This window comes from Zalophus californianus, chromosome 13 (assembly GCF_009762305.2).
Source record: "Zalophus californianus isolate mZalCal1 chromosome 13, mZalCal1.pri.v2, whole genome shotgun sequence".
NCBI classification, from domain to species: domain Eukaryota; kingdom Metazoa; phylum Chordata; class Mammalia; order Carnivora; family Otariidae; genus Zalophus; species Zalophus californianus.
Window position 1 is genome coordinate 62,511,147 of NC_045607.1, and position 24,437 is coordinate 62,535,583.

General features: G+C 40.2%; 1 protein-coding gene and 1 pseudogene across 13 annotated transcripts in view; one reads left to right on the forward strand and one right to left on the reverse strand.

The window, feature by feature from the left end:
• KDM4C (lysine demethylase 4C) overlaps positions 1-24,437 on the reverse strand; it is a 567,234-nt gene that overhangs the window by 452,243 nt on the left and 90,554 nt on the right. For 8 of the 13 annotated variants that reach the window (XR_003523671.2, XM_027615395.1, XM_027615398.2 and 5 more), the window contains exons 1-2: positions 11,474-11,631; positions 4,172-4,347 (exon numbers count right to left, since the gene is read on the reverse strand). Coding sequence is in view for 12 of the 13 variants with exons in the window: in XM_027615395.1 (XP_027471196.1) it covers positions 4,172-4,347; positions 11,474-11,617 (320 nt within the window). In the remaining variant the exon portion in view is untranslated. Of the gene's footprint in view, positions 1-4,171; positions 4,348-11,473; positions 11,635-24,437 lie in introns of those variants that run through there. The other 5 variants (XM_027615394.2, XM_027615392.2, XM_027615393.2 and 2 more) reach the window with 1 other exon arrangement.
• Positions 2,013-3,228, forward strand: LOC113934428 (annotated as a pseudogene).

The window sequence follows — 24,437 nt, forward strand, 5'->3', positions numbered from 1 at the left end:
GGCTGTGACCCAGGAGGAATTTAAGAGTGAATGGACTGCTCCAGCTCCTGTGTTCACTGCTACTCAACCTGAAGTCACAGACTGGTCTAAGGCGAGCAGGAGCCCTCTGTGCCTATTCAGCAGTCCTCTACTGAAGACTGGAGCCCAGCCGACCACTGAAGACTGTTCTGCAGCTCCCACTGTTCAGGACACTGAATGGATGGAACAACCACTGAGTGGTCTTAAGCTGCTCTTCCACAAAGGCAAACAAAATGGAAATAAGTTTGACAGAAAACAGTTTGTAAAAGTCAAAAAAAAAAAAAAGAAATATAAAATATTTCTTTATATTTTATATAAAATATAAAAAAAGAAATATAAAACTTTCAATTCCTTTGGAATAGACACAATGCTCCACAGCTGGAACTTTACATACAGAATTAAGATTCTTTAAGCACTATCAAGTCCTGACTATGTCAAATATAAACTTAAAATTTTAAAAAAGATATCAACTAAATTCATCCAAAAAGCTCAATTTCACACATACCTACCCAGAGAATTTAGATAGTGAAGTTTTTTGATCAGCTGATTGGTTGGTTGATTTGGGGTTTTAATTTTTTTTCAAATTAATGTTTTGGTCTTGGGCCTTAACTACCATATCAGAAACTTTTTTTTAATGTTTTATTTATTTATTCATAAGAGTCAGAGAGAGACAGAGAGAGAGGCAGAGGCAGAGAGAGAAGCAGGCTCCCCGCCTAGCAGGGAGCCCAATGCGGGACTCGATCTCAAGACCCTGGGATCATGACCTGAGCCGAAGGCAGACGCTTAACCATCTGAGCCACCCAGGCACCCCTCAGAAACTTTTTTTAAAAAGGTAATTTAAAGGGGTGCCTGGGTGGCTCAGTCAGTCAAGCATCTGACTCTTGGTTTTGGCTCAGGTCATGAATTTGGGGTCCTGGAATCAAGCCCCATGTCGGGCTCTGCGTTCAGTGGGGAGTCTGCTTCTCTCCCCCTCTCTCTCCCTCTCCCTCTGCCCCTGCCCTGACTCATGCACTTGCGCTCGCTCTCTCTCTAAAATAAGTAAATAAATCTTTAAAAAGAAAGGTAATTTATAATAGTAACTGTGATAGTTTCTAAATATATACACAAATTCTTTAATACTCCTCCCTTCAAGAAGTGGAACTTAATTCTCATCCCCCTGACTATGGGCTGCACTTTGCAACTGGCTTGTAACAAATGGAATATGGCAGAAGGGACAGTCAAGAAACAGATCATGAAGAGATACCGTGGCTTCCATCTTGGTTACTCTCTTGGATCACTTGCTCTTGAAAAAACCAGCTGCCACAACATGAGAAGCAGTCCATGTGGCAAGGAACTCAGGACTCTAGCCAACAGCCATGTAAGGGGAACAATCTTAGAAAAGGATCTTCCAGTCACAGTCAAGGCTTCAGATGATAACAGCCCCACCTGATATCTTGACTGCAAGATGAGAGGCCCTGAGCCACAGCCACCCAGCTAAGCCACTCCCAAATTCCTGACCTACAGAAACTGAGATATTAAATAAATGCTTGTTGATTTAAACTATAAGGTTTGAGCTAATTTGTTACACAGCAATAGGTATAATTACAATAATGCTAATACAATAATGGTGGCCCTTCAAGTCGTTCAAGGGTTTCCTTTGCAAATTACTCATCTTCTAAATATATAATTTATCATCTGAGACTTAAACACCATCAGGGGTACGGTGTGCTGTGCAGCACTGGTGGCTGGCACAACTGATGGTGTGGAGGGCAGAGGAAAAAGCTCACCACCCTGACAGGTCCTTTCCTAAGCCCCTAGGGGCAGCAGGGCACTTGGGGACCAGTGAACATACCCAAGGTGCGAGAAGAGCCTCTGCTGCCTGCCCTGCCTCACCCTGCCCCATGCGAGGCACAGCTGCCCCAGCCCCAGCTGCATCAAATGGAGGAGGCAGAGGAGGGTGGCATCATGGGCCTGGGCCGTACCCTCCATGCCCAGGGGATGAAGACGCTACTGCCATGGACAGCCTGTGCCAGCCACAGCCCCTAAGTCAGGCTCCCTTAGTTGCCAGATCCCATGTCACAGCCCTTGGATCCTGGCTGGGCCGGGATCAGGATGGAGAGTTACTTGCGCTGTCCCCTGCTACCCTCCCACGAAAGACCAGGAACACCTGGTGAGACCTCGGTGGGGAGTGGGACCCCCAGGGCCACAGCCACTTCCACCACAACCAGCACCCTGTGGTAGGGCTTTGGCTGGCAGGATGGTGCTGAGCTGCAGGTGCTACAGAGTGAAGATGTTGCAGCACTAGTCACCAAGGGGTGCTAGGAGCTGATGTCCCAGGGTGCCAGGCCTGAGGTTCCCAAATGGAAATGAACAGAGGATGGTGGGGAAGCCTCTACACCCAAGCAAACGGCCCTTGGGGTAGGCAGGAGAACCAGGAGGCAGAGGCCAAAGGGGGGGGCAGCATGGGCTGCAGCAGTGGCAATGGTGAGGCTAGTGTGTGGCTGAAGGAGGATGTGCCACCTGCTACACTCAAGTGCCTGGCCCCAGACCGTATTGTGCTCTGCATGCAATACTATGGCATCCGTGTCAGGGACAGCTTCCTGAGGACGGCACTGGGTGGCCACGTGCTGGCCAAGGTAGAGGCCCTGAAGCAGAGTGGGCACCAACGTGACAGACAGCTAGTGAGCCAGCAGGCTATCCCACCACACAGCATCTACAGGGCCAGACGGCCTCAGTAGAAGGCCATGAGCCCAACTGCTGAAGCACTAGGATCCTCATGGTCTACGTGATGCTGTAATCTGCCACTGCACTGGGTGCTGGGTGGCTATGTCATCAACAGGCGCACCAAGGCCATCGTGGTGTCTTACTCAGGCAACAGGCTAGGGTACATAAGGCATATGGACAATCTCCACAGCAATGGGCACTGCATCACCTCTATCTATAACCTGAATCACAACTGGGACATCAAGGTGCTTGGCAGTCTGCTGCAGATCTCCCCTGAGGGCTGGCCTGTGGTAACCAACAACAAGCCACTCTTTGATGGGCTGCTCTTTTTCTGGTCTGATCAGCAGAACCCCCAAGAGGTGGAACCAGCCTATGCCACCAGGTATGCCATCACTATCTGGTATTTTGATGCCAAGGAGTGGAGAGCAGCCAAAGACAAGTTATCAGCTAGCATCCAGAAAGAAAAGTGCCCAAGTACCTGTGTTACAGCCAACTACACCCACGTAGTGGCCAGCCCCAGAGCTGCAAGGACAGACAGCCTGCCCTGACTTCAGGAGAGCCTTGCTGCTGGTCAACAACCCATCAGTCTCAGTGCCTGCTCCTTTTCTGCCACTGCTGCTGCTCCCCGCTTTGCCTCTGCCCTGACCAGTGTGGAGGGCTCCGTCTGACATCGAGGACCATGGAGGAGGAAACACCTCTCCTGCCCTGTGATGGGAGCTGGGGCTATGTCTTGGGCAGGCGCCAGGGTTGGGAGCTACCATCACTGAAGCTGGGGGCCTGTGGTTTACCCTGTCTGGTCCTGGTCCTCTCAGATATGGAGAGCTGGAAAGAGCCACTGACATCTCCCGCCAGGATGCAGGCTTGGGGGTTGGGATGTCTCGGTCTCTTGCTGGTAAAGGTTTGTTGGTAGGGAGTATCCCCAAGCCCCTCACTCCTCCAGCCTGAAATGTGAAGTGACTCCCCAACTGCTATGGCCATGGCACCTTTTGGACTACGCTGCCAATGCATAGGCAGGATAAAAGGTGCTGGGAGGAACATGGGCATGAAGAGTCCTATCAGCCAAGAAACAAATAAGTTTACTTCAATAAAAAAGTAAAAAAAAAAAAAAAAAGTTTACCTCAGAGCTGAAAAAAAAAAAGACTTAAACACTGTCACACAAAGATGACAAATATGCCTAACAAATATGAATCATGTGTAAAATCAAAAATAAAAGACAGAAAAAAACATTTATAGATATGAACAAGATGATAAAATGAGAAATAATTTCCTTAGCAGTAAACTAAATGTAAGCAAGCAACCACCTGAAGAACAGAAAACAGAAACAGTTAAATAAAAACTGAAAGATGTGCAGGAGACTCGTACTTTTCATCACAAGCTCCTCTACTTGATTTCTTACCATGTTCATGTATATCTTCAAAAACAGTAAAAATAGCAAACTGCATGCACTCACTTGCCACTGTTAGCCAGCTGCCTGAACTCCTTCACTGTCATGGCTTTTTTCTGGATGTTGTATTGCGTGAACAGTCCTGACTGCCCTGTGACCATCTGCTGAATCGGTGCTGGAATAAGCAAATTATCAATGTCATCATAGCATTGCCTTGGCTTCCATTCCCGAGGAGGAATCACCTAAAAATACAATAATAAAATAAAATATTATCTAGAAAATATTCCAGGTAGTCATTTAGCTTTGATATTCCAACAGAATACAAGTGAAGAATTTCTCAGCATTTCTTTAACAAATGTGTAAAAGAACTGTGAAGATTCAGATTAAGGGAAATGCTTGTATTCTCCTAAGTATTCACCTTACTGATATGATTTTTTTTAAACAACAAAATTTATTGAGCATTATATCAAACAGTACTTTTATACCAAATACTATACTTTTATACCAAATACTGTACTTTTATTAACTTATTTTTAGTTGATACTACTCACTTCTCAATTTTAAAAATAAAATTGAGACACATAGAAGCAAAATAACTAGAAGTTCAAATAATGCTTATATTAATATGATAAAAAATAAGCAAATATTTGTTTAGTCAATATGATTTTCTTTAAATACCTCTCACACAATATGGCAAATAGCAGAGTGGTATGCTAGTAAATGTTTAACAATCAGTTTTCTGGGAAGGTGGAGAAAACCTTGATTTGTAGCTCTTGCCTATTTCCACGATGTAACTATACCCACCACAGCTAATTTGAGCTTACCAACATGGTATCACTGAACATGAAGTTGAAAAGAGATGTGCATTATCAATGTTTATGTTCCTGTATGAGGTTGTTCAGCACACTACTCTTTTCCAACAGTATTTAAACACAATTAAGTGTAATGATCAGTAAATAATAAGACCAAAAACATATGCATATGATTAAAAATTAAAAGGGACAAAGTTATTAAGTCATGATTTATAGCTGGAATTTATTCACCTTTAGAAACCTTTAATTTTTTAAGATAAACTTTAAAAAATTAATTGCAAAATATAGATAACACACATTAATAAATACATAATTACAAATATGTAACTGTGAATTATTATAAAGCAAACATCAGAGTACCTCCAAGTGCCCTCTAAACACATTTCTCTCTTGCCCAAAAGGTAACCACTATCACCATATTTATGGTATGCATTTCCTTGCTGAGGTTTATGGTTTTATGCCTGGGTATGCATCCCTAGCACCGGTTTTTGAAATGTATGGAAATATAATCACCCATATATACAAATCTTCTTTGAGGTTTATCTTTTGTGTTTCACTCAATATTTTTTTGAGATTCAAATATGATGGTCTATACAGCTGAAGTTCACTGATGTTCATTCCTACTCAGTACTCCATACAAATATTTATTCATAAATGGGGGACCATTTAATGCTTACTTGTTTTTTTCTCATTTTTGGCTTTTGCAAATAACACTGCTATTAATATCGTTGTGTGCATTTTCTGCTGCATCTGAGCACACAGTTCTCTAAAATAAACACGTATCTACAGACACTCCTAACAGTGAAATTATTGGGACATTAGATATGTATAGATCAAATTTAACAGTTATTACTAGATGTTTGTCAAAGTGGTTGTACCATTTCACACTCCCACCAGCAATGTATGCAGAGTTCCTGTTGCTCCCCATCTTCATCGTCACTTTGTATTGTCGATCATTTAAATTTTAGTCTTTCTTATAGGTTGTGTAATGGTAGTCAAGTGTAGATTTTATTTGCATTTTCTTAATTTCTAAAGAAACTTTGTCACCCTTTTATGAAGTGTTTATTCAAGTCTCTTACCCATTCTACTATTGCACTGTTGGTCTTTTTCTTTTTTTTTTTTAAGATTTTATTTATTTATTTGAGAGAGAGAGAGCAATTGAGAGAACAAGTGTGAGGAGGAGCAAAGGGAGAAGCAGAATCCCTGAGGAGTAGGGAGCCCGATGCAGGACTCAATCCCAGGACCCTGGGATCATGACCTGAGCCAAAGGCAGATGCTTAACCGACTAAGCCACCCAGGCACCCTGTTGGTCTTTTTCTTACTAATGTACAGGGATTCTTTACATAGTCTGGTTATTCTTGGATGTGTGTATATATATTTGTATATATCTATATGTATATGTGTGCATGTATCAAATATCTTCTCTTACCCTGTAACTTGCCCTCCAACCTTCTTAAGGGTATCTTTTGATAAACATAAATCCTTAATCTTAACATAATCCAATTTGTTCATTTTTGCCTTTATGGGACTGCTTTGATCTTTGGTTTAATTTTTATATATATTTTCCTACTCTGGGACATAAAGGCATTCTATTTTATATTCGAAGAGTTTTAAGGTTCTGTCTTTCATATTCACATCTACAGTGTACCTGCAACTAGCTTTTGTGAAAGGTCTAGGTTAAGCTTCATCGGATAAGAAAACTCAGGGTCAGGAGAATGAGTGATTTGTCCAATGTACATAGCTGGTAAATGACAGAACTGACTCCAAAAAAAAAAAAAAAATCAAAAGTGAGCTGTCAAGTCCAAAGTTAATTTAATTTTCATCAGCAATATGGAAATATTTCACATTTTATTTCCTCCAAGGTATGTTAGTTTAAAATGAGAACAGACACAATCATATTATATGCTATTGAAAACACATACTCAATACTTTAAAAGAATATGGACAATCGTAACAAATGCATATGGATAAACACATAAAAATTGTCTTCATAACATATTGAAAGGGGAAAGGACTATAAATACTAACTTGTTCTTCATCAGAAATAAGTGCAAGGTATTCAAAAAAATAAAACATGGATTGATTCAGGCTCTTGTTTAGAAACAAATATATCTACAATCAAAATTAATATTATATTTCAAGTTTAATATTTTCCTGTCTTGTGAAAAAAAGTTTTATAGAAATTCTCTTCTAAATTTAGAGAAGCAATGAATAAAACAAATTTACAAAAATTAAACATTATCTTTACAAATATTTCTTGTATGTTTTCATTTACTTTTGATAAAGTGTTCAGACAGGGGGCGCCTGGGTGGCTCAGTCGTTAAGCGTCTGCCTTTGGCTTGGGTCATGATCCCAGGGTCCTGAGATCGAGCCCCACATTGGACTCCCTGCTCCACGGGAAGCCTGCTTCTCCCTCTCCCACTCCCCCTGCTTGTGCTCCCTCTTTCGCTGTCTCTCTCTCTGTCAATAAATAAAATCTTTAAAAAAAACAAAAAAATGTTCAGACAGAACTTCAAAAATTTATAAGTTCAGGTCTATAACAAAAATCTTATTTTTGGACTGTAATTTTAAATTTCAACGCATGAGATTTTCTTACAGGAAAGGGAAATGGGAGGAAATGGAAGCATAGGAAATGCTTACAGGAAATGGGAGGAAATAGAAGCATAAGATCCTTAGGACTTTAAAAGATTCCAAAGTTAAACTTTTATATTCAATGAATCTAACTGAAGGAAACCCATTCCTCTTAAAGTTTACCTTCTTGAAATTATTATATCAAAATAAAAACATACATTTTATTTTATATCACCGTTTCCCCAATCCCAGCCTGCACCTTATACTCAAAAGAAAATTTCTGACTGAAATCTGTATTTGCACTACTCATCTTGAAATAAGTTGCTATTATCACCACCTACCTACTGAGGAAGAAGGAGGAAGAGGAAGAGCAGTGCATCTTAAAAAATCTTTCTTCACACCTTGAGGACATAGATCACTGTCTATACTTTCCAGGCTATTCACAAAACTATGTAATGTGCATAACCTATGGCCCAGGATAGTCTATGTCGAGATTACTGTTGTGGAATAATTTCACCCACTTCATATGTAATAAAGTTTCATCATAATCTTCCTCCACAAAAATAAGTTTTACATTTAAAGAGACTGTCATTCTTCACTTTCCCAACTTGACAACCACCTTTTAGACAGAAAAGTCCAGGTGTCAAATCTCTCACTATGTAAATAAAAGTTAAATCTAAAGTATAAATCTAAAAAATGTTGATAAAAGAAAAACCAAGACTGACTGTAATCTAAGGCCAAAATCACTACTACTGGATCTACTCAACCATTTTTTCCAAATCATAAATTAAGACCAATTCATCAAATGGTGCATTAACTAAGAATCTCATGGGTAGCTCTGTCCCCAGGGCTTGCCCTCAAAGCAAACTAGCAGCATTAATACAGTTTTGATTTTTACAACTTGATTTGGTGCAATTTTACACATTTGCTCCTGCTGCAAATTCTAGGAAAAAAGGCAAGTAGGTGAAACTGACTTTATGTGACTTGGCATAAAAGATAACAAAAATGGCCCCCAAAACCCACACAAAACAAAACAAAACAAAACAAAACAAAAAAAACAGTTCATTATATTCCTAGTAGAAGCAAAAGAAAATTATCACAAGACTGAATAAATGAGTATCTCCAACTCTGTCAATAAATCTCACTCAAAAAAAAAAAGTCTAGACTCAGGTGTGTTTTGTTCAACATTCAGAAAACTAATTGTGCTTCTCATTAACTTCATTCTGTTACAGAATGCCAACAGCGGCACAGGTGTACCCTTGGGATGGTGTGTGCTGCTTCCCCTTCTCATGTTACTAAACGTGCTTCCCTACCACAGGACACTCCCTAATCTCAGAGGAACACAGTAAAATCTATGTTTGCAAGGAACAAAAGGGAGAAGAGCAAGACAAAGGGCTGCATTCAAAGCCCAGAGAAAGGGACAACCAGTCACCCCGAACTTTCCTCCACTCAAATAAAGCTTAAATCCTTGCTAACCCACTACTAGTTTATGATCAAAAGTGTATGTGTCAAGTAATTCTGAAATGATATTCTCTTCAACTCAAGAATGATTTTTCTCGAAGGGGACAGCAGGGGGGATGGTTTTTTTCCATATCAAAGATAATCTGAAGTGTTGAGGTTCTAAAAGTGGGTTCTTTAAGAACTCAATAAATAGGTTAAACTAAGAATTCCTCATCTGAGAAATTCATTATAAGCCTCTTTACTTTTGTTTCCTTTTCTTTATCTCTTTGTTTCCTCTTTATCTTCCTTTTCTGTCTCTCACCCACTCCTAATAAACTTTCTCTCAACTTAATATACCCCAAATTTTAAACCTTTTCTAGGAGGGACTTGAACCATACACAACAAAATGACAGACCTCAGGGGATGGATACCAGCGCAGTCAATTTGGGTTAGAAGCAGGAGCATCCAGATGCAGGAGGACTTGAATACCAACCAACCCCTGCAGTTCTGAAAGTTCTCTCCTCTGATGTCTGTTCTTAATGCTACTGAACCTTCCCCTGGAGATGGGAATTCCAAGAAGAACCCATGACCCAGCCACAGTCAAGCAGGCTCTGGCAGGGCTCAGGAATTTATGAGGTGATGCTGACAAATCTACAGAAACCCAGATTACAAGCTTAACATTTAGAGTATTAAAATGAAGTAAGTGCAATAAAACATATTCTTCTGAGGGAACTCTTCCCTCCCTCACCCACTAGCCTCTTATGAGGTAAATTTTTAATTGAAATATATTTCCAGGGACCCTGGATGGCTCAGTTGGTTAAGCGGCCAACTCTTGATTTCAGCTCGGGTCATGATCTCAGGGTCATGGGATGGAGCCCCATGTCGGACTGTGCACTCAGCATGGAGTCTGCTTGTTCCTCTCCCTCTGCTCCTCCCCCCACTCACACGCTCTCTCTCTCTCTCTCTCTAAAATAAATAAAGTCTTTTAAAAACCATTTAAGAAAAAAGAAATATATTTCCATTATACAAGGAATCCATCTCACCTTGTGATCAAAGACTGAATTATATAGATCATCTCTCTTTCAAAGTTCTAACTTTGGATCTATGGGTGCAAACCTGCAGTGCAATATTCAGCACCTTACTGTGACCCTCAGCATATCACAACTATCCCTGACAGGACTCCCTGTTTCCACTCTGTCTCCCCACAATATTCGTTTTTCATGTAGGAGCCATTGTGACACTTTCAAAATGATGTCACTGGGGTGCCTGGGTGGCTCAGTCAGTTAAGCAACTGACTCCTGATTTCAGCTCAGGTCATGATCTCAGGGTCCTGGGATCAAGCCCAGCCTGTGGTTCCTTGCTCAGCAGGGAGTCTGCTTGAGGATTCTCTCTCCCTCTCAACCCCACCCCCGACTCATGAGCATGTGCTCACTCTCTCAAATAAATAGCTTTTAAAAAACAAAGAAACAAAACAAAATAATGTCACAAAAATAACAAACACACAAATAGCCACCATGTCCTTCTCTCCTCTGCTTTAAGCCCATCAATGCTTCACTTAGAATAAAACCCAAATCCTTACTAAGGCCAGGCAAGCCCAGTATGATCTGGCCCCTTCCAGGGCTCTTACCTTACTTACCAACCTCTTCCTCTGCTCACTGAGCCCCAACTCCACCTTCCTGGTCCTCTGACACATGAAGCTCAGGTCAGACTCCAGGCCTCTGGACTTGCTATTCTTTCTGTCCCCACATCTTGAAAAAGTTGGTTTCTTTATATCCTTTGGGTCTCTGTCTAAATGTCCTTATCTCACCACCCTAAGAAGCTACCACTAGAATATAAACTCAACAGGGGCAGAAATGTGCTCTTTATTATCCCATCTCCCCTATACAAACCCCCAGCACCTGGCAGTACCTGGTATGTAGTAAACACTCTCCACATTTGATAAGCAAGTAACTGAAAAGAAAACAAAATAGGCAAATCTACAGAGAAAGAAAATAGATTAGTGGTCACCTACAGTTGAGGGGGTAGCAGGGACAGAGAATGACTGCCAATGAGTACCAGTGAACTGTACACTTTAAGTGGCCAAATTGTATGGTATGTGAATTATATCTGAACAAATCTGTTATATCTGTAAAAGGGGAAAGAGAGAAAGAAACAATAGAAGGAAGAGAGGAAGGAGAGAGGGAGGGACAGGAGGGAAGTAGTTAAGCTTCCAGTTAATAACTGTCCTCTATGAGAAAGTGATGAAAGCTATGAATACTCTCACCTCTCTCTGAAGCCCATACATGGATCTCTTTGGTTTCTAGAAGCCACACGTGTTTTGTTTAAAAAAAAAAAAAAAGCCCTAGAACACAACCTAGCATAAACAGTTAAAAGAAAAATAAGACAATTATTCTTTGAACAAATTAAATGCTCTGCATGTATTAACGAAAACAAATTTTGCAAATATCTTCCTTTGGAATAAACCATTTCCCATATCATGAAGACTAAGAACATAAATGAAAGGCCAAGTGATTGTTTTTGGTTTAAAGGATGTAAAGATAATCACCTTTGCAAGACCTGCTCGATGGGCTCCTTTAGACTCCATGTATGCGAGGTACTTATTGAACTCCCGGAACTCCTCCATGGAGGGTCTGAAGGTCATGATCTTACAGCTGGGGTTCAAAGGACTCTCCACCTCAGCCACCTCCATGATGGCTGGGGCAGTCTCTGCAGAGGAGATGATGCAGTCATCAGCATTGAATTATTGTGTGCTTAAGGTTGGTGGTCATTTCTCCCAAACAACATGTAAGCACCCCACTCCCAGTGGAAACTCTTCTCTTTGAGTTACCATTCCCTCTACCACCCCATTAGGGAGACTTCCTCATCTCTCCCTAGACTCCTGAAAAAAGAACGTGCTTCTAATCATTCCTCCTCCCAAGTTCCTATTCCTGGCATTCAATCACTGACCTGACTGTATTGCTCACCTCCTCAAAATCCTTCCTAGTAAGAATGAATTTTCTAACTTTGTAAGTTTACAAAAGGTATTGTTCCTATGTACCAGTTCTGAAACAGACTCTCTCATGCACACACCTTATAAAGTCCTAACCTAGGATGAGTAGTGAATGGACAATGCTCAACATCCCCAGCACAGACTTTTTAAGTGTCATAATATGCCTTCCTATAATAATTTACAAACTACCCATTCAGCAAAACTACCAAGCACCAGGCTAAAGTACTGGAAACAGAAAAAAGGGTAAGATTTACCGTCACCATCCAAACTCACTATCTAGAGGTGGAACAGACTTCAGTACAAAACCGTACACAGGCAGGGGTAACTAACTCAACCTAAATTACTCAGAAATGATTTCAGAGTTAAGACTTATTAGAAGGGGTAGGGGTTTGCCAGATAAGAGAAAGAGCATTCCAAGCAGTGAAAATATCTGGAAGTATTGTAAAGATAGAGTTTAGTTTGCCTGTAGCTTAGAAAGGAAAGATTACAGGATATTGAAGTAGGAAAGTAGACAGTAGGCTGTGCTACAAAAATACAAACTTAATCTTGCTGACAATAACCAGGATGATTCCCTCAATATGTACTAAACACCTACTACACACAGAATGCAAAGATGAGTAAGAAGCACTGGCCTGCCTGCCCCAGAAAGGAGTCCTATCCCCAACCCACTTCCAGAAGCAATAAAAGTGCCTGGCATCTGATAACCCAAACAACAAATACTCTCAGAACAAATCTCTCCTTTTTTAAAAAAAATAAATAAATTTAATTTGCCTGACAAAAAGAAAAATTGGGAAGAGATGGAAAAGATGAAAACATGCTATGGGATAAGAGGTTAAAACACCAGGACTACCAATAAAGATGGTGATCATCATTCATTAAAGGTTTAAATAAGCACCTATCTCACAAGTCCATGTGAGGAGAAATAAATTAACCCTGCCATCCACTAGGAACTTAAATATAAAGGAGAAAATAATCTGCATGGATATATATATGTTAATAGATGACAGAAAATATTCCATATTCTTTCTTTTATTTAAATTCAATTAGCTGACATATATTACATCATTAGTTTCAGATGTAATGTTCAGTGATTCATCAGTTGCTTATCACATCCAGTGGGGTAATGAGTGATGGGCATTAAGGAGGGCACAGGATGTGATAAGCACTGGGTGTTATTCTATGTTCTCTCTGCCTCAGGGAGGAGGCATGCAAAAGAAAAAACCTTCCAGGCCACCTCCCCACCCACTTCCCTTCACACATATACAGATGCACATGCCCAAATCCTGGGCTGCAGGATGAAAGTCTAACCTCTATACAAGACACACATAATCCTTTAGAAGCACCTAGATCAAACCTTTACATAATTATCATGGTCTTGTCTATCACCACAGCCTGCATTATACTTTAAGCTCCAACAACACTCTGTGCTTCTCTAAACAAGTAGGGCCCTCTGTGCCTCTGCTTAAGTCATTCCCTCCTATCAGGGCAGCCTTTACCTGTCTCTTCACTTGGCAAACTCCTGGCCACTGTTAAGATTCTCAATCCTCAAGTAGGCCTAGGTGAACCAGGCTGTGTGTTTTGACTTCCCTCTCTGCATTCCTCATAGTAGTTGCCTATCCCAATGGTTGGCGCTTCTGACCATACACTGAACCCTAAACTCCTCAAGGGAGGGGCGCCTGGGTGGCCCAGCCAGTTAAGCGTCTGCCTTTGGCTCAGGTCATGGTTCCAGGGTTCTGGGATCGAGCCCCACATCAGGAGCCTGCTTCTCCCTCTCCGTCTGCCTCTCTCTCTCTCTCAAATAAATAAATAAAATCTTTAAAATTAAATAAATAAATAAACTTAAGAGAAAAGCAGGCTGTCACTTTAAGCCCTAACCTCCAGTCTGGGATCCAGCCTGGTTCGTAACATCTGCTATAATAACTATTTGCTAACTGAATGAAGAAATAAATGCCAAAATGTTAAAGTATTTACACAAAATGATACCAAATGCAGGAAAAAGGAATGCACTGATCTCACCCACAGAAAAGTTACTTAGAAAACAGTCTCACTTGCTTGACAGGTAAAGAATAATAGAATACAAAAATCTGAGCAGTGAGAAAGGGGAAGAAGCTCCCAGATTACCTCTGTAGAAACATCGGGTACCTGGAAGGCAGCCTTACTTTTCCCCTACCCGAAGAACAAGGGTGGCATGCATAGCTCTCCAGCAGAGGAAAAAGACACTAGAAAAGAAACTCAAAATCCAGCCAGTCACTTGACGAACAGTTACTGAATGCCTAACTGCTGAGTAAGCATTCAGGAGGGAATGAAGAGAAACCCTAACAGGAGTGGAGTGAAGTAAACAATAAATAAGTCATAAGCACTCTGAAGAAGAAACCAAGGAATAGCTATTTTATACAGGGTAGGTGAGGGAAGACATTTAAGACACCTGAAGGAGGGAATAAATCATGCAGATAACTGGAAGAAAAGCATTTTGGACTAAGGCAACAGCAAGGAGCCTCTTGCGCTCTTCAAGGAATAGCAAGGATGTGAGTGCGACTGGAAGTCATAAAGCAAGAGAGAGTGGAGACAAGGGAGAAAGGGAGAAAAGGAGTTTTGGGGAAGTAATCTGGGGCTATTCCCCTTCTTGTACATTCCTATTCTTGATACTCTAACATGTGCTTCTATTCAAGAAGATGACAGCGCTTTCTAAAGTAACTCTTCTGGAGGATTTTAAGCAGAGCAGTGAGCAGGCTCATCATTCTGGCTGTTTATCAAACAAAGACAAGGTTGGAAGCACAGAAGCAATTTATACCAATCCAGGCAAAATAAAATGGTGACTTGGACCAGAGGCAGGCAGTGAGAAGTGGTCAGATTACAGATATGTTCAGAACAAAATTTCATGGTACAAGTGAGAAAAACAGACAAGTCAAGATTTTTGGTTCAGCTCTGACAAGAAACTGAAGCAATGAGATTGTAAGATATGCAGCAAATTAGTAGCATTCAGAATTAAATATCTGCCCTTGACCTAGTTTGCTAACTTGCCTGTGAAACATACTTTGCCTCCTCCTGGTGTCACTATTTGCTGATAACACAAACCTAGTTCTAGCTACAAATCAGGTACATATACTAAAGACCTAGTTAACTCATGTTTCAGACCCTTTTCAATCTATAAAGTTAATATATGACCATCATAAAATTTGAAATATGCTAAAATTTCTAAAAATTTAATGTTAATCCCACCACCCAAATCTTTGCCAATATGATAGGCAAAAAAAGTCTGGTGTTAAATTTCACTTTTCTTATTACTTTTGGACATTAATAACCATTTTCGTTTCATTTTTGGGTTGCTTCCTTATGTTCTTGACCCTTAAAAGGAAGTTTATAAGTTTACTCTTCCTTGAGTTTCTCCAAATCTACATTTATGACTATTAAACCTAATCATGCTGCTACAAATTCCCAGTCACCCTTCTTTCTCTTTTACCTTTATTTCTCTCAAGCAGAAAAGTAGGTTTAAAATGCTCTTGCAATGTTTCCCACTCAGAGAAAGACTATTATACTTTGGGGAAAATATACCTATGATTTTCAGCTGAAGGTGATGCAATAATCATTTTTTTTAATGCTACACCTCTTAGAAACTGAGTCCCCAAAGTGAGTGACAATAGCTGTGATGACAACTTTGTTGTTTGGCTTCTACAGAGCTAGCCTTCAATGTTTTTTTAGACCACCTAAACCAAATAGCCATATTTATAGTAAGCACCCTAAGAATTCTTTCTTAATGAGCAAAAGATCTTTTTCAGCAAGTGAAGAAAAGTGTAACACTAATTCATACTTCTCTAACTTTTTTTTTCTGAAAAGTTTTACTTTATCATGAAGGAAAAACATCTGCTCTTCTTATTTTAATCATGTATCTTTATTTGGCAATAAAAAAGAAACTGAAGCTGATGCTTTGCTGCTAAATGTAAATCTATAGCCTATATAGCTTTCCTGCATACACTTGTATTTCCAAATTGTGTTCCCTTATTTAAGCAATTTCTGTGGAAAATGTATAAACAGATGATCCTCATCTTCAGAGTACTAGGTTCTTAGACAATGCCTGCCACAGAACTGCCCTGCACTGCTGCCTCTGAAGAGACACTTACGGATTGACCACAAAGTGCAACCCTGAGAGATAAAGCACTCACCATTTAAGCAGATAATGTATTAAGCTAAAAAGAAAATGAACCAAGGCCATGATTACTAGCTCTGCCAGTGTTAGAAGAGAACACTTCCCCATGGTTCCTCATGTGGACCCGCTAGAACCTGGAGGCCATCCTTCCTTCCCAGTCCTCACTCACTCCTCCTTCCCTACGGTGAGATTTTAGAAGAAACTGAGCAGTCAAGGCCCGGTCGGAACAGGTAGGACTACCTTGCTCTACTTCAGTTCCCAAGTGCCAAGTCCACCAGAGGGAGGGCTTGAATGTTGCCTGAGGTAGCTGGAAGGCTGGCATTTCCATTCCAACATTGCAACTCACCCAGTTTCATCTCACAGTGAGCCAAGTAAGCTTCCACTTACACAGTGCTCAGTCAGGCATTGTTATGAGTTGAATTGTGTCCCCCAAAAAGATGTGTTAAAACCTAACCCCTAATACTGGTGAATGTGACCTTATTTGGAAGCATGGGTTTTGCAGATGTAAGTAAGTTAAGATGAGATCATGTTCAACACCTAGTTCAATATGACTGGTGTCCTTATAAAAGGAGAAGAGTCAGAAAAAGAGGGAAGAATACCATGTGCAGATGGAGGCAGACAGAAGTCACACAGCTGCAAACCAAGGAATGCTAGCACATACAGAAAGCTAAGACAAAGGCACAGATCTTCCCCAGATCCTTCAGAGAAAGCATGGCCATGCTGACACTTTGATTTTGGCTTTCTACCTTCTAGAACTGTGAGAAAATAAATTTCTCTCATTTTAAGCCATCCAAGTTTGTGGTAATTCGTTATGGCAGCCCTAACAAACTAATGCAAGCATCAGGGATCAGACTGATGGGACCATGGCAGACTGCCACATTCTCCAACCCCAGCTTCACCAATAACTAAAGCCTATAATATTCTGACCTTCCATCTGACTCCTTCATCTTTCTCAATGGGTGGAAAAGCAGCAGAACACCCAAAAATGCCACATTAGCCATTAGCTTGTCTATCCAGGAATTGAACCACAACAGGAACATCTGGCTTTAAAGTCTGCCCTTTTCTGTCATCCCAGGATTTCAGAGTCCTGAAGCCCTAAAATAGAAAAGGAGGACAGTGAAGAAAAGCCCTCAGCCTATTAATCATTTTTTGCCTGAGCCAGGTCTCAATCCTCTCCCAGAGACCCAGGCAGCTCTTCTTTTGTCATCTTGGTCCCATTCAAATCAACAGTCCACCTTGCTCCACCAGCCTACAGAGACCAGAAGTAAAAATGGGAAGGTGGACTCAGGGAGACAGTTCTGGGACGGAAGAGCCAAGGCAACAAATGAATCTGTGCAAAAGTTTCCTTTATCACACAGATAATATTATGGGTCCCAGGAGAAGGCTCCTAAAGAGAGGTGATCCAAGTAAACATGTAAATTCTCTCCAACAATCTATACCAACCAAATCACAATCCTGATCACACCCCTACACCCTTAGTGGATGGGAACAGGAGGAAGTCATCCTCCTGGGCAAACTGAGCAAGGCTTCTCCTCTTGTTCACCAAAGATCTGGCAAGATTAACAGATACTGGAGCACTCAGGCTGTCATCTCCTCAGACTTAAGTATGCAGAAGAGTGTTTTGGAACCATTAAAATTGCCCAGTATTCACTCTTGGCCCCACCCGGCATGACGTTCCTTTCCTGGGTCAGACTACAGCCAGGTCTAGACTTCAGTGGGTCAGGAGAAGCAATTTTCCTTACATGAAACGCTCACAGTGTAATTAATTCTAGTTGCAAACTCCAAACTTCTTCCCAGTACTAAATCTTACAGCATATAACATCTAATTTATATGTCCACTTCAGTTTTGCATCAATTTTTCAAATGCACTGAGTCAGATATTAATTATATATATATCATTTCTTGGTTTTCCTTCCTCTATCTCTTACACTTCCATAAGTGTCCATCAAAGGAGTCTGGTTGAATCAGTGTGTTATTTCCAACAACACAGTATAGGCAACATAAAAAGAATGAGAAAGATCTCTAAGTACAGACCTGGAGTGATTTCCAAATTACACTGTTAAATTAAAAAAGCAAAGTGCAGAACAGAGTTTATAATATTCTACTTTTTGTATAGGAAGCAAGATCAAACCCATAAAAATGGTTACCTAAAGGGAAAAGAAGAGACAGGTAAGGAAGCAAAACTTTTGTGAGTGTAGGCCTATTGGTAGTTTTAACGCTGAAATCATATAAATGATTTACAAAATTAAAAAGAAAAAAAAGCCAGGCCTAAAAACTGAAAAACAAACTAGATGTATAATAAGTCAGTGGCATAAGCAAACAAGGAAAAGAATTGTTTAAGTAACTCTGAATCATACTATTTAGGCTATAGATTCTAACAGGATATACTCTGGGATATAGAACAATTTTTTTAAATATATATAAATTGCATTTATTTGTCAAATTGTTAGTAGTAATTTTGGTGTTAGGTCTTTTTTAACTATTACAAGTATACTGTAAGATATAGCAAATAAGTAATAATGCTAATGTCATTAGGGATCAAGATTTTCATTATAAAGAGATATGAGTATAAAATCCTTTGATTACATAAAAACTTAATCTTTCACTAGAATTTGAAACAGCAATATGAACTCAAGACACTTTTCTCTTAAAATGTTTATCTCCTAGTACTGTCCACTTAAAAAGGCATGGAAACAATGACAAGACAGTAGCAAAAATTACACATTGCACAAAAATTATGGTCTCTAAATCCCGTATCTCAATAAAAAGAACTAGGGATCTTTGAAGAAAAGGCTGGTTCCAGGTCTGGAACAAGAAAGTGTAAGATGTGACTAGAACACGTTGTTCCAGAAAGAAAGCAAGCTATCAAAGACTATTAAGGATACATACCACTTCATTTTTTTTTTTAAGATTTTGTTTATTTATTTAACAAAGAGAGCGAGCACAGAGTGAGAGGGAGAAGCAGACTCCCCACTGAGCAGGGAGCCCAGTGCGGAGCTGGATCCCAGGACCCTGGGATCATGACCTGAGCCAAAGGCAGACGCTCAACCAACTGAGCCACCTGGGGGGCACCCCGAGGATACATATCACTTCAAAACTAACATCACTACTAAGAAAATTAGATATCATGTGCCTCCTGATAAGATGTACTAAGAAAGATACATCACTTATATGGCTAGTCTACCAAAAGTAAATAACCTAAATCTAATCATGAGGAAATATCAGGAAAGGCCAAATTAAGTGATATTCTTATAAATAAGAGGTTGGTACTCTTCAAAAATGTGAAGGTCATGAAAGGCAAAAGATAAAAAGTAGTTCCAGATTTTTTTTTAAAGATTTATTTATTTATTTTGAGAGAGTGAGAATGAGAGAGAGAGAGAGAGTACATGAGAGGGGGGAGGGTCAGAGGGAGAAGCAGGCTCCTCGCTGAGCAGGGAGCCTGATGCGGGACTCGATCCCGGGACTCCAGGATCATGACCTGAGCCGAAGGCAGTCACTCAACCGACTGAGCCACCCAGGCGCCCAAGTAGTTCCAGATTTTTAAAAAACTAATGAAATATGTGATCCTTGGATCCTGGCCCAAAAAACAAAAATTTTTTTTTTCTTTTCTTATGCTACAAAGAATATCATTGGGATAAATGGCAAATTTGAATAAGATCTGCAGATCAGATAATAGTGCTGTGTCAAAATTAATTTTCTGATCTTTATAACTATACTGTGGTTAGAGAATGTTCTTGTTTTTAGAAACATATAATGATGTGTTTACAGTTAGAGGAGCATTACATCTACAAGTTACTTTCAAATGGTTCAGAAAACATTATGCATATACACACACAGAATAAATATATAATAAGCATAGAGCAACTATAACATTTAGGAAATCTGTATGAAGGGTATAGGGAACATCTTGTTCTCTTTTTGGCAAACTTTCTGTAAGTCTGAATTTATTTCCAAATAAAAAGTTAAGAAAACAACAACTACTAATGAGAGTCATGTCAAAAGGACATGGGAACTTTGGAAAGAACAGTCACAGTGGCCCCAGGCGGGATGTCAGAGCCTGAGTGGATGAAGAGAACATCCTGCAAGCACAGCAGCAGCAACGATAGGAGACTGGATACATACTGGCCAATAATGGGAGCCAAGTTCTCCCTGTTGGAGAAAGGAATTTACAAATATGGAGGGGGAGGAAACTAGAGTTGACCTGCGGTAATAGATTGGAGTTTGGGAGCACTGGTATAAATTCGTAGTGTGTATGTATGTATGCATGTATGTGGGTAGATATATGAATGTGTACACGTACATGTCCATGTATATGTACAGATACCTCCTTAGCTCTGCCCACTGAGAAGCCTTGGGAGCTGCAATACCACAGTAGCAATGAGCTCTCAAATCTTGGTTTCTAAATACCACCGTCCATTGAAAGGAACCAGGGCTTCTTGGACTAATTCCAGGACAAGGGAAGAAAAAGTACAAGGTAAGCCAAGAACATCTTGCTATGTGCAAGAAAGTAAGGAAACACTCAAAAAACAAAGGGGGACATGTCTAAAGGACATAAAAGCCAAATTGAAAGGGCTTCCATTGGCTAAATCTGGGGGAAATTGAGCATCAAAAGAAATGATAGTAATGAACTATAATCAATTAAAATAAGAAACTATGAGTACATAGTGAATTATGAGTACATAGTACATTAAATCTCTAAGTATATAATATTGCTTTTAAAAAAAGCGTCAATCACCACTGGAATATATCAACACATTACTCTAAAAATTTATAAATAAAGAGAAGGAAACAAGCCGTTATCTTGCTTTTTCTGGAACAAATGGTATTTTAGGGTAAGTAAAGAACTGATAGCAGAAAGTTCTTCCTTACAGAAAAATTCCAACTAATAAATGTAGTAAAAATAACAGAATTATATGATCACCATTTTTTTTACAATCCCTAATAAATAATCTAGGGAAACAACATCAATGGATGCTAAAATCTTGAGGTGACAAGTTAACAGGAAGCTTTATAATGGAGGAGTCAGGCTCATTATCAGTGGAATAGGCAGTCATGACTTGAAGCAATGGAAAATACATAGCATCACCTATTAATTGTTTTTACCTAAAAAAAGTAAATCTGAATCTAAACCAAGCCATTAAACCATTAAGTCTAATCACCAGCTGTCAGGAAATAAGGGGCCAGAGGAACAAAGTAAATACCACCACAGGAAAACAATGTGCCAAATTCTGAACGTGGACCGTCTTCATTCCAAACGCCAATAGGAAAGAAGGAGGGTGAGGTAGGGGTTGGGAACAAGGGACTGTTACAGAATAAAAAGGACATCATACATATGAATAAAAACTATATGCATCAAAAACTGGTCACCAGAAATTTTCACAGAAAAGCAACAGAATCATGTAACAAAGCAGAAAAAAAAAATAAGATTAAAAGAGCAATAACAAAACGGGTGCCTTGCTGGCTCAGTCAGTAGAACATACACCTCTTGATCTTGGGGTCCTGAGTTCAAGCCCCATGTTGGGTGTAGAGCTTAATTAAATTTAAAAAAGAATATTATAAAAGAGCAATACAACAACTAGAATAAAGAGTCTTCAATATGTTTTAAACATATGTATACACAGATCTATATTCTGTTATAAACCTGAGAATGTCCTCATTTAAAGATTTTATTCAGGGCACCTGGGTGGCTCAGTCAGTTAAGTATCTGCCTTCAGCTCAGGTCATGATCCCAGGGTTCTGGGATCGAGTCCCATGTTGGGCTCCCTGCTCTGCAGGGAATCTGCTTCTCCCTCTGCCCCTCCCCCAACTCGTTCTCTCAATCTCTCTGTCTCTCTCAGATAAACAAAAAAAATCTTTAATAAATAAATAAATAAATAAAACTGCATAAGACCTCCCCTAGTACCGCTTCTGCATATGGGGGGGGGGGGGGCAGGGGGGACGACAATACACATCCACCATCCTCCACTCACTCTATTATGGTTAACTCCACCCTCCACCCTGAACTCCTTTCTGTGCTCCTCCGAGCCAAACCGTTTACTACTGGTATACTACAAGATTATTTCTGTGGTTGTCTTTCCTTTCCACCAGACCACAGACACCATGGGAAATTTCATCCAACTATCCTTACCAATGCCTCAGAAATACAAAACAAGTACCTCTCTCCCCTGAATCCAAGTCCAGTAAATCCAACTGCCTACTAGGCAGAGCCATTTGGAGATGATCCTCAAACTCAACAGAGACAAAACTGAATCCAAATTTAATAGGGATAAAAAGGAATCTTTCCTCCAAAATCTGCCTCTCTACCCAACAGTCCCAATCCTGGTTCGTTCAATCCATCCACGGTCCTGCTTGCTTTCTTCTGGTGAGCACTGACCAGCACCAATTCTCAAAGAGCTTACAAGTGCAAGAGGGAAAAAGTATACAGATAGCTCTAATACCACAGGCCAGGTACTGCAAAAAAGGGAAGCACAGAACACCACCACAGCCTTTAGAACAAGAAGAGCAGAATCCAACCCCTTAACAGGGTAAAGGGGAGAGGGGAAAGCAGAAAAGGAGAGCATCCCCTACACAAGCCCTGCCCTCCACTGTAAGGCCCGCATCAGAATCCCAGGAGCCATCCTCAGCCCTGCCTCTCCACATACACGTCGGTACCAATTATTTTCTATTTGACTTGAACATCTTTTATAATCATGCTCTGGTCTCTATTCCCAAAGTTACTATCCTAAATCGAGCTTTGCTCCTTTCTTTCCTAAACTACTCCAATAGTGTTTGCTGATTTACTCACCTTTAATTCAACTCCTTCAATTCTCTTCTATACATCCACAAAAACACAGAACTTTCTCTTTTTTTTAAGATTTTTTATTTATTTATTTGAGATGGAGAGAAAGAGCAAGCATACAAGGTGGGGGAGGGGCAGAGGGAGAGGGAGAAGCAGACTCCCTGCGGAGCAGGAAGCCTGACGTGGGACTCGATCCCAGAACCCAGATATAATGACCTGAGCCGAAGGCAGATACTTAACTGACTGAGCCACCCAGGGGTCCCCAGAACAAACTCTCCTGACACAAAACTGATCATGCCATCCTTATTTCATTTTTTTAAGATTTTTTATTTATTTGAGAGAGAGAGCAAGCATGAGCAGGGGGGAGGAGCAGAGAGAGAGGGAGAAGCAGACTCCCCACTAAGCAGGGAGCTGGATGGGGGGCTCAATCCCAGGACCCCCGAGAAAATGACCTGAGCCGAAGGCAGACACTTAACCAACTGAGCCACCCAGGCACCCCATGCCATCCTTATTTTAAATCCCTTAGTAGCTCAGTACCATTTCAGCATGGAAGCTACCTCCATGATCTAGCTCCTGCCTTCTCCCCCAGGCTCAAAGATCCCTTTGGCCTGCCTGAAACCTTTGCTTCATTCTAACCAAAGTTCCCAGTGGTGCCAAGCTATTTGCCTCCTTCACTGTACTGCATATGTGTCACATGTACGACATTACTGAGTTCATGTCTTGTGAGCTACATATCTACAAAGTACATTAATATGCACCCTCTTATTTAAACCTAATAGCTCAAAAATAAATAAATAAACCTAATAGCTCCAATGAAAATGACCATGAATGTCTTTATTTCACCAATGATGAAGATTAAAATGCTTATACAGGGTCCCATAGCAAGAGCTAAGGATGAGATTTGAACCTAATCTGAGTTTCTAATACTCATATTTGTAACTACTGCATTATTTCTTTTGCCTTTCCTCAGTCAGTTCTAACAAAAACCATCTTTCAAAGTTTATCTCACATGTAGACTGCATTATGAAGACTTTCCTGGCAACACTCCCTACCAACTATCAGTGTCATTTTTTAATGCTCTCCTCACCCTCACTCCATATATACAGTCATCCCTCGTTATTCCTGGATTTAGCATTGGCAAATTCACCTATTTTCTAAAATTTATTTTTAACCCCCAAACCAATAATTGTGGCATGTGTATGGTCATTCACAGACATGCACAGTGTTGAAATATTTGAATCACCCAACAGGCACATCCCTTCAGCAGAGGTCAAACAAGGCAAAAATATACTTTGGCAGTCTATTTAGTGCCAGTGGTTTTGGCATCTTTGTGCTCTTATTGGTGATTTTGCTGCTTAAAACAGCCCGCAAGTTCTTAAGTGCAAGAAAGCTTTGGTGTGCCCTATCACAAACATACTCTGTGACATAACTTTAGGCATCAGTTATAGTGCTGCTGGCATGAGTTCAATGTTAATGAATCAACAATTATATATTAAATAAGGTGTCTTTAAAACAGAAATACACATAAAACAAGGTGATATATAGATCAATTGGAAAAATGTGTGATCAAAGCCTCATAGGAATCTAACCTTCTATTT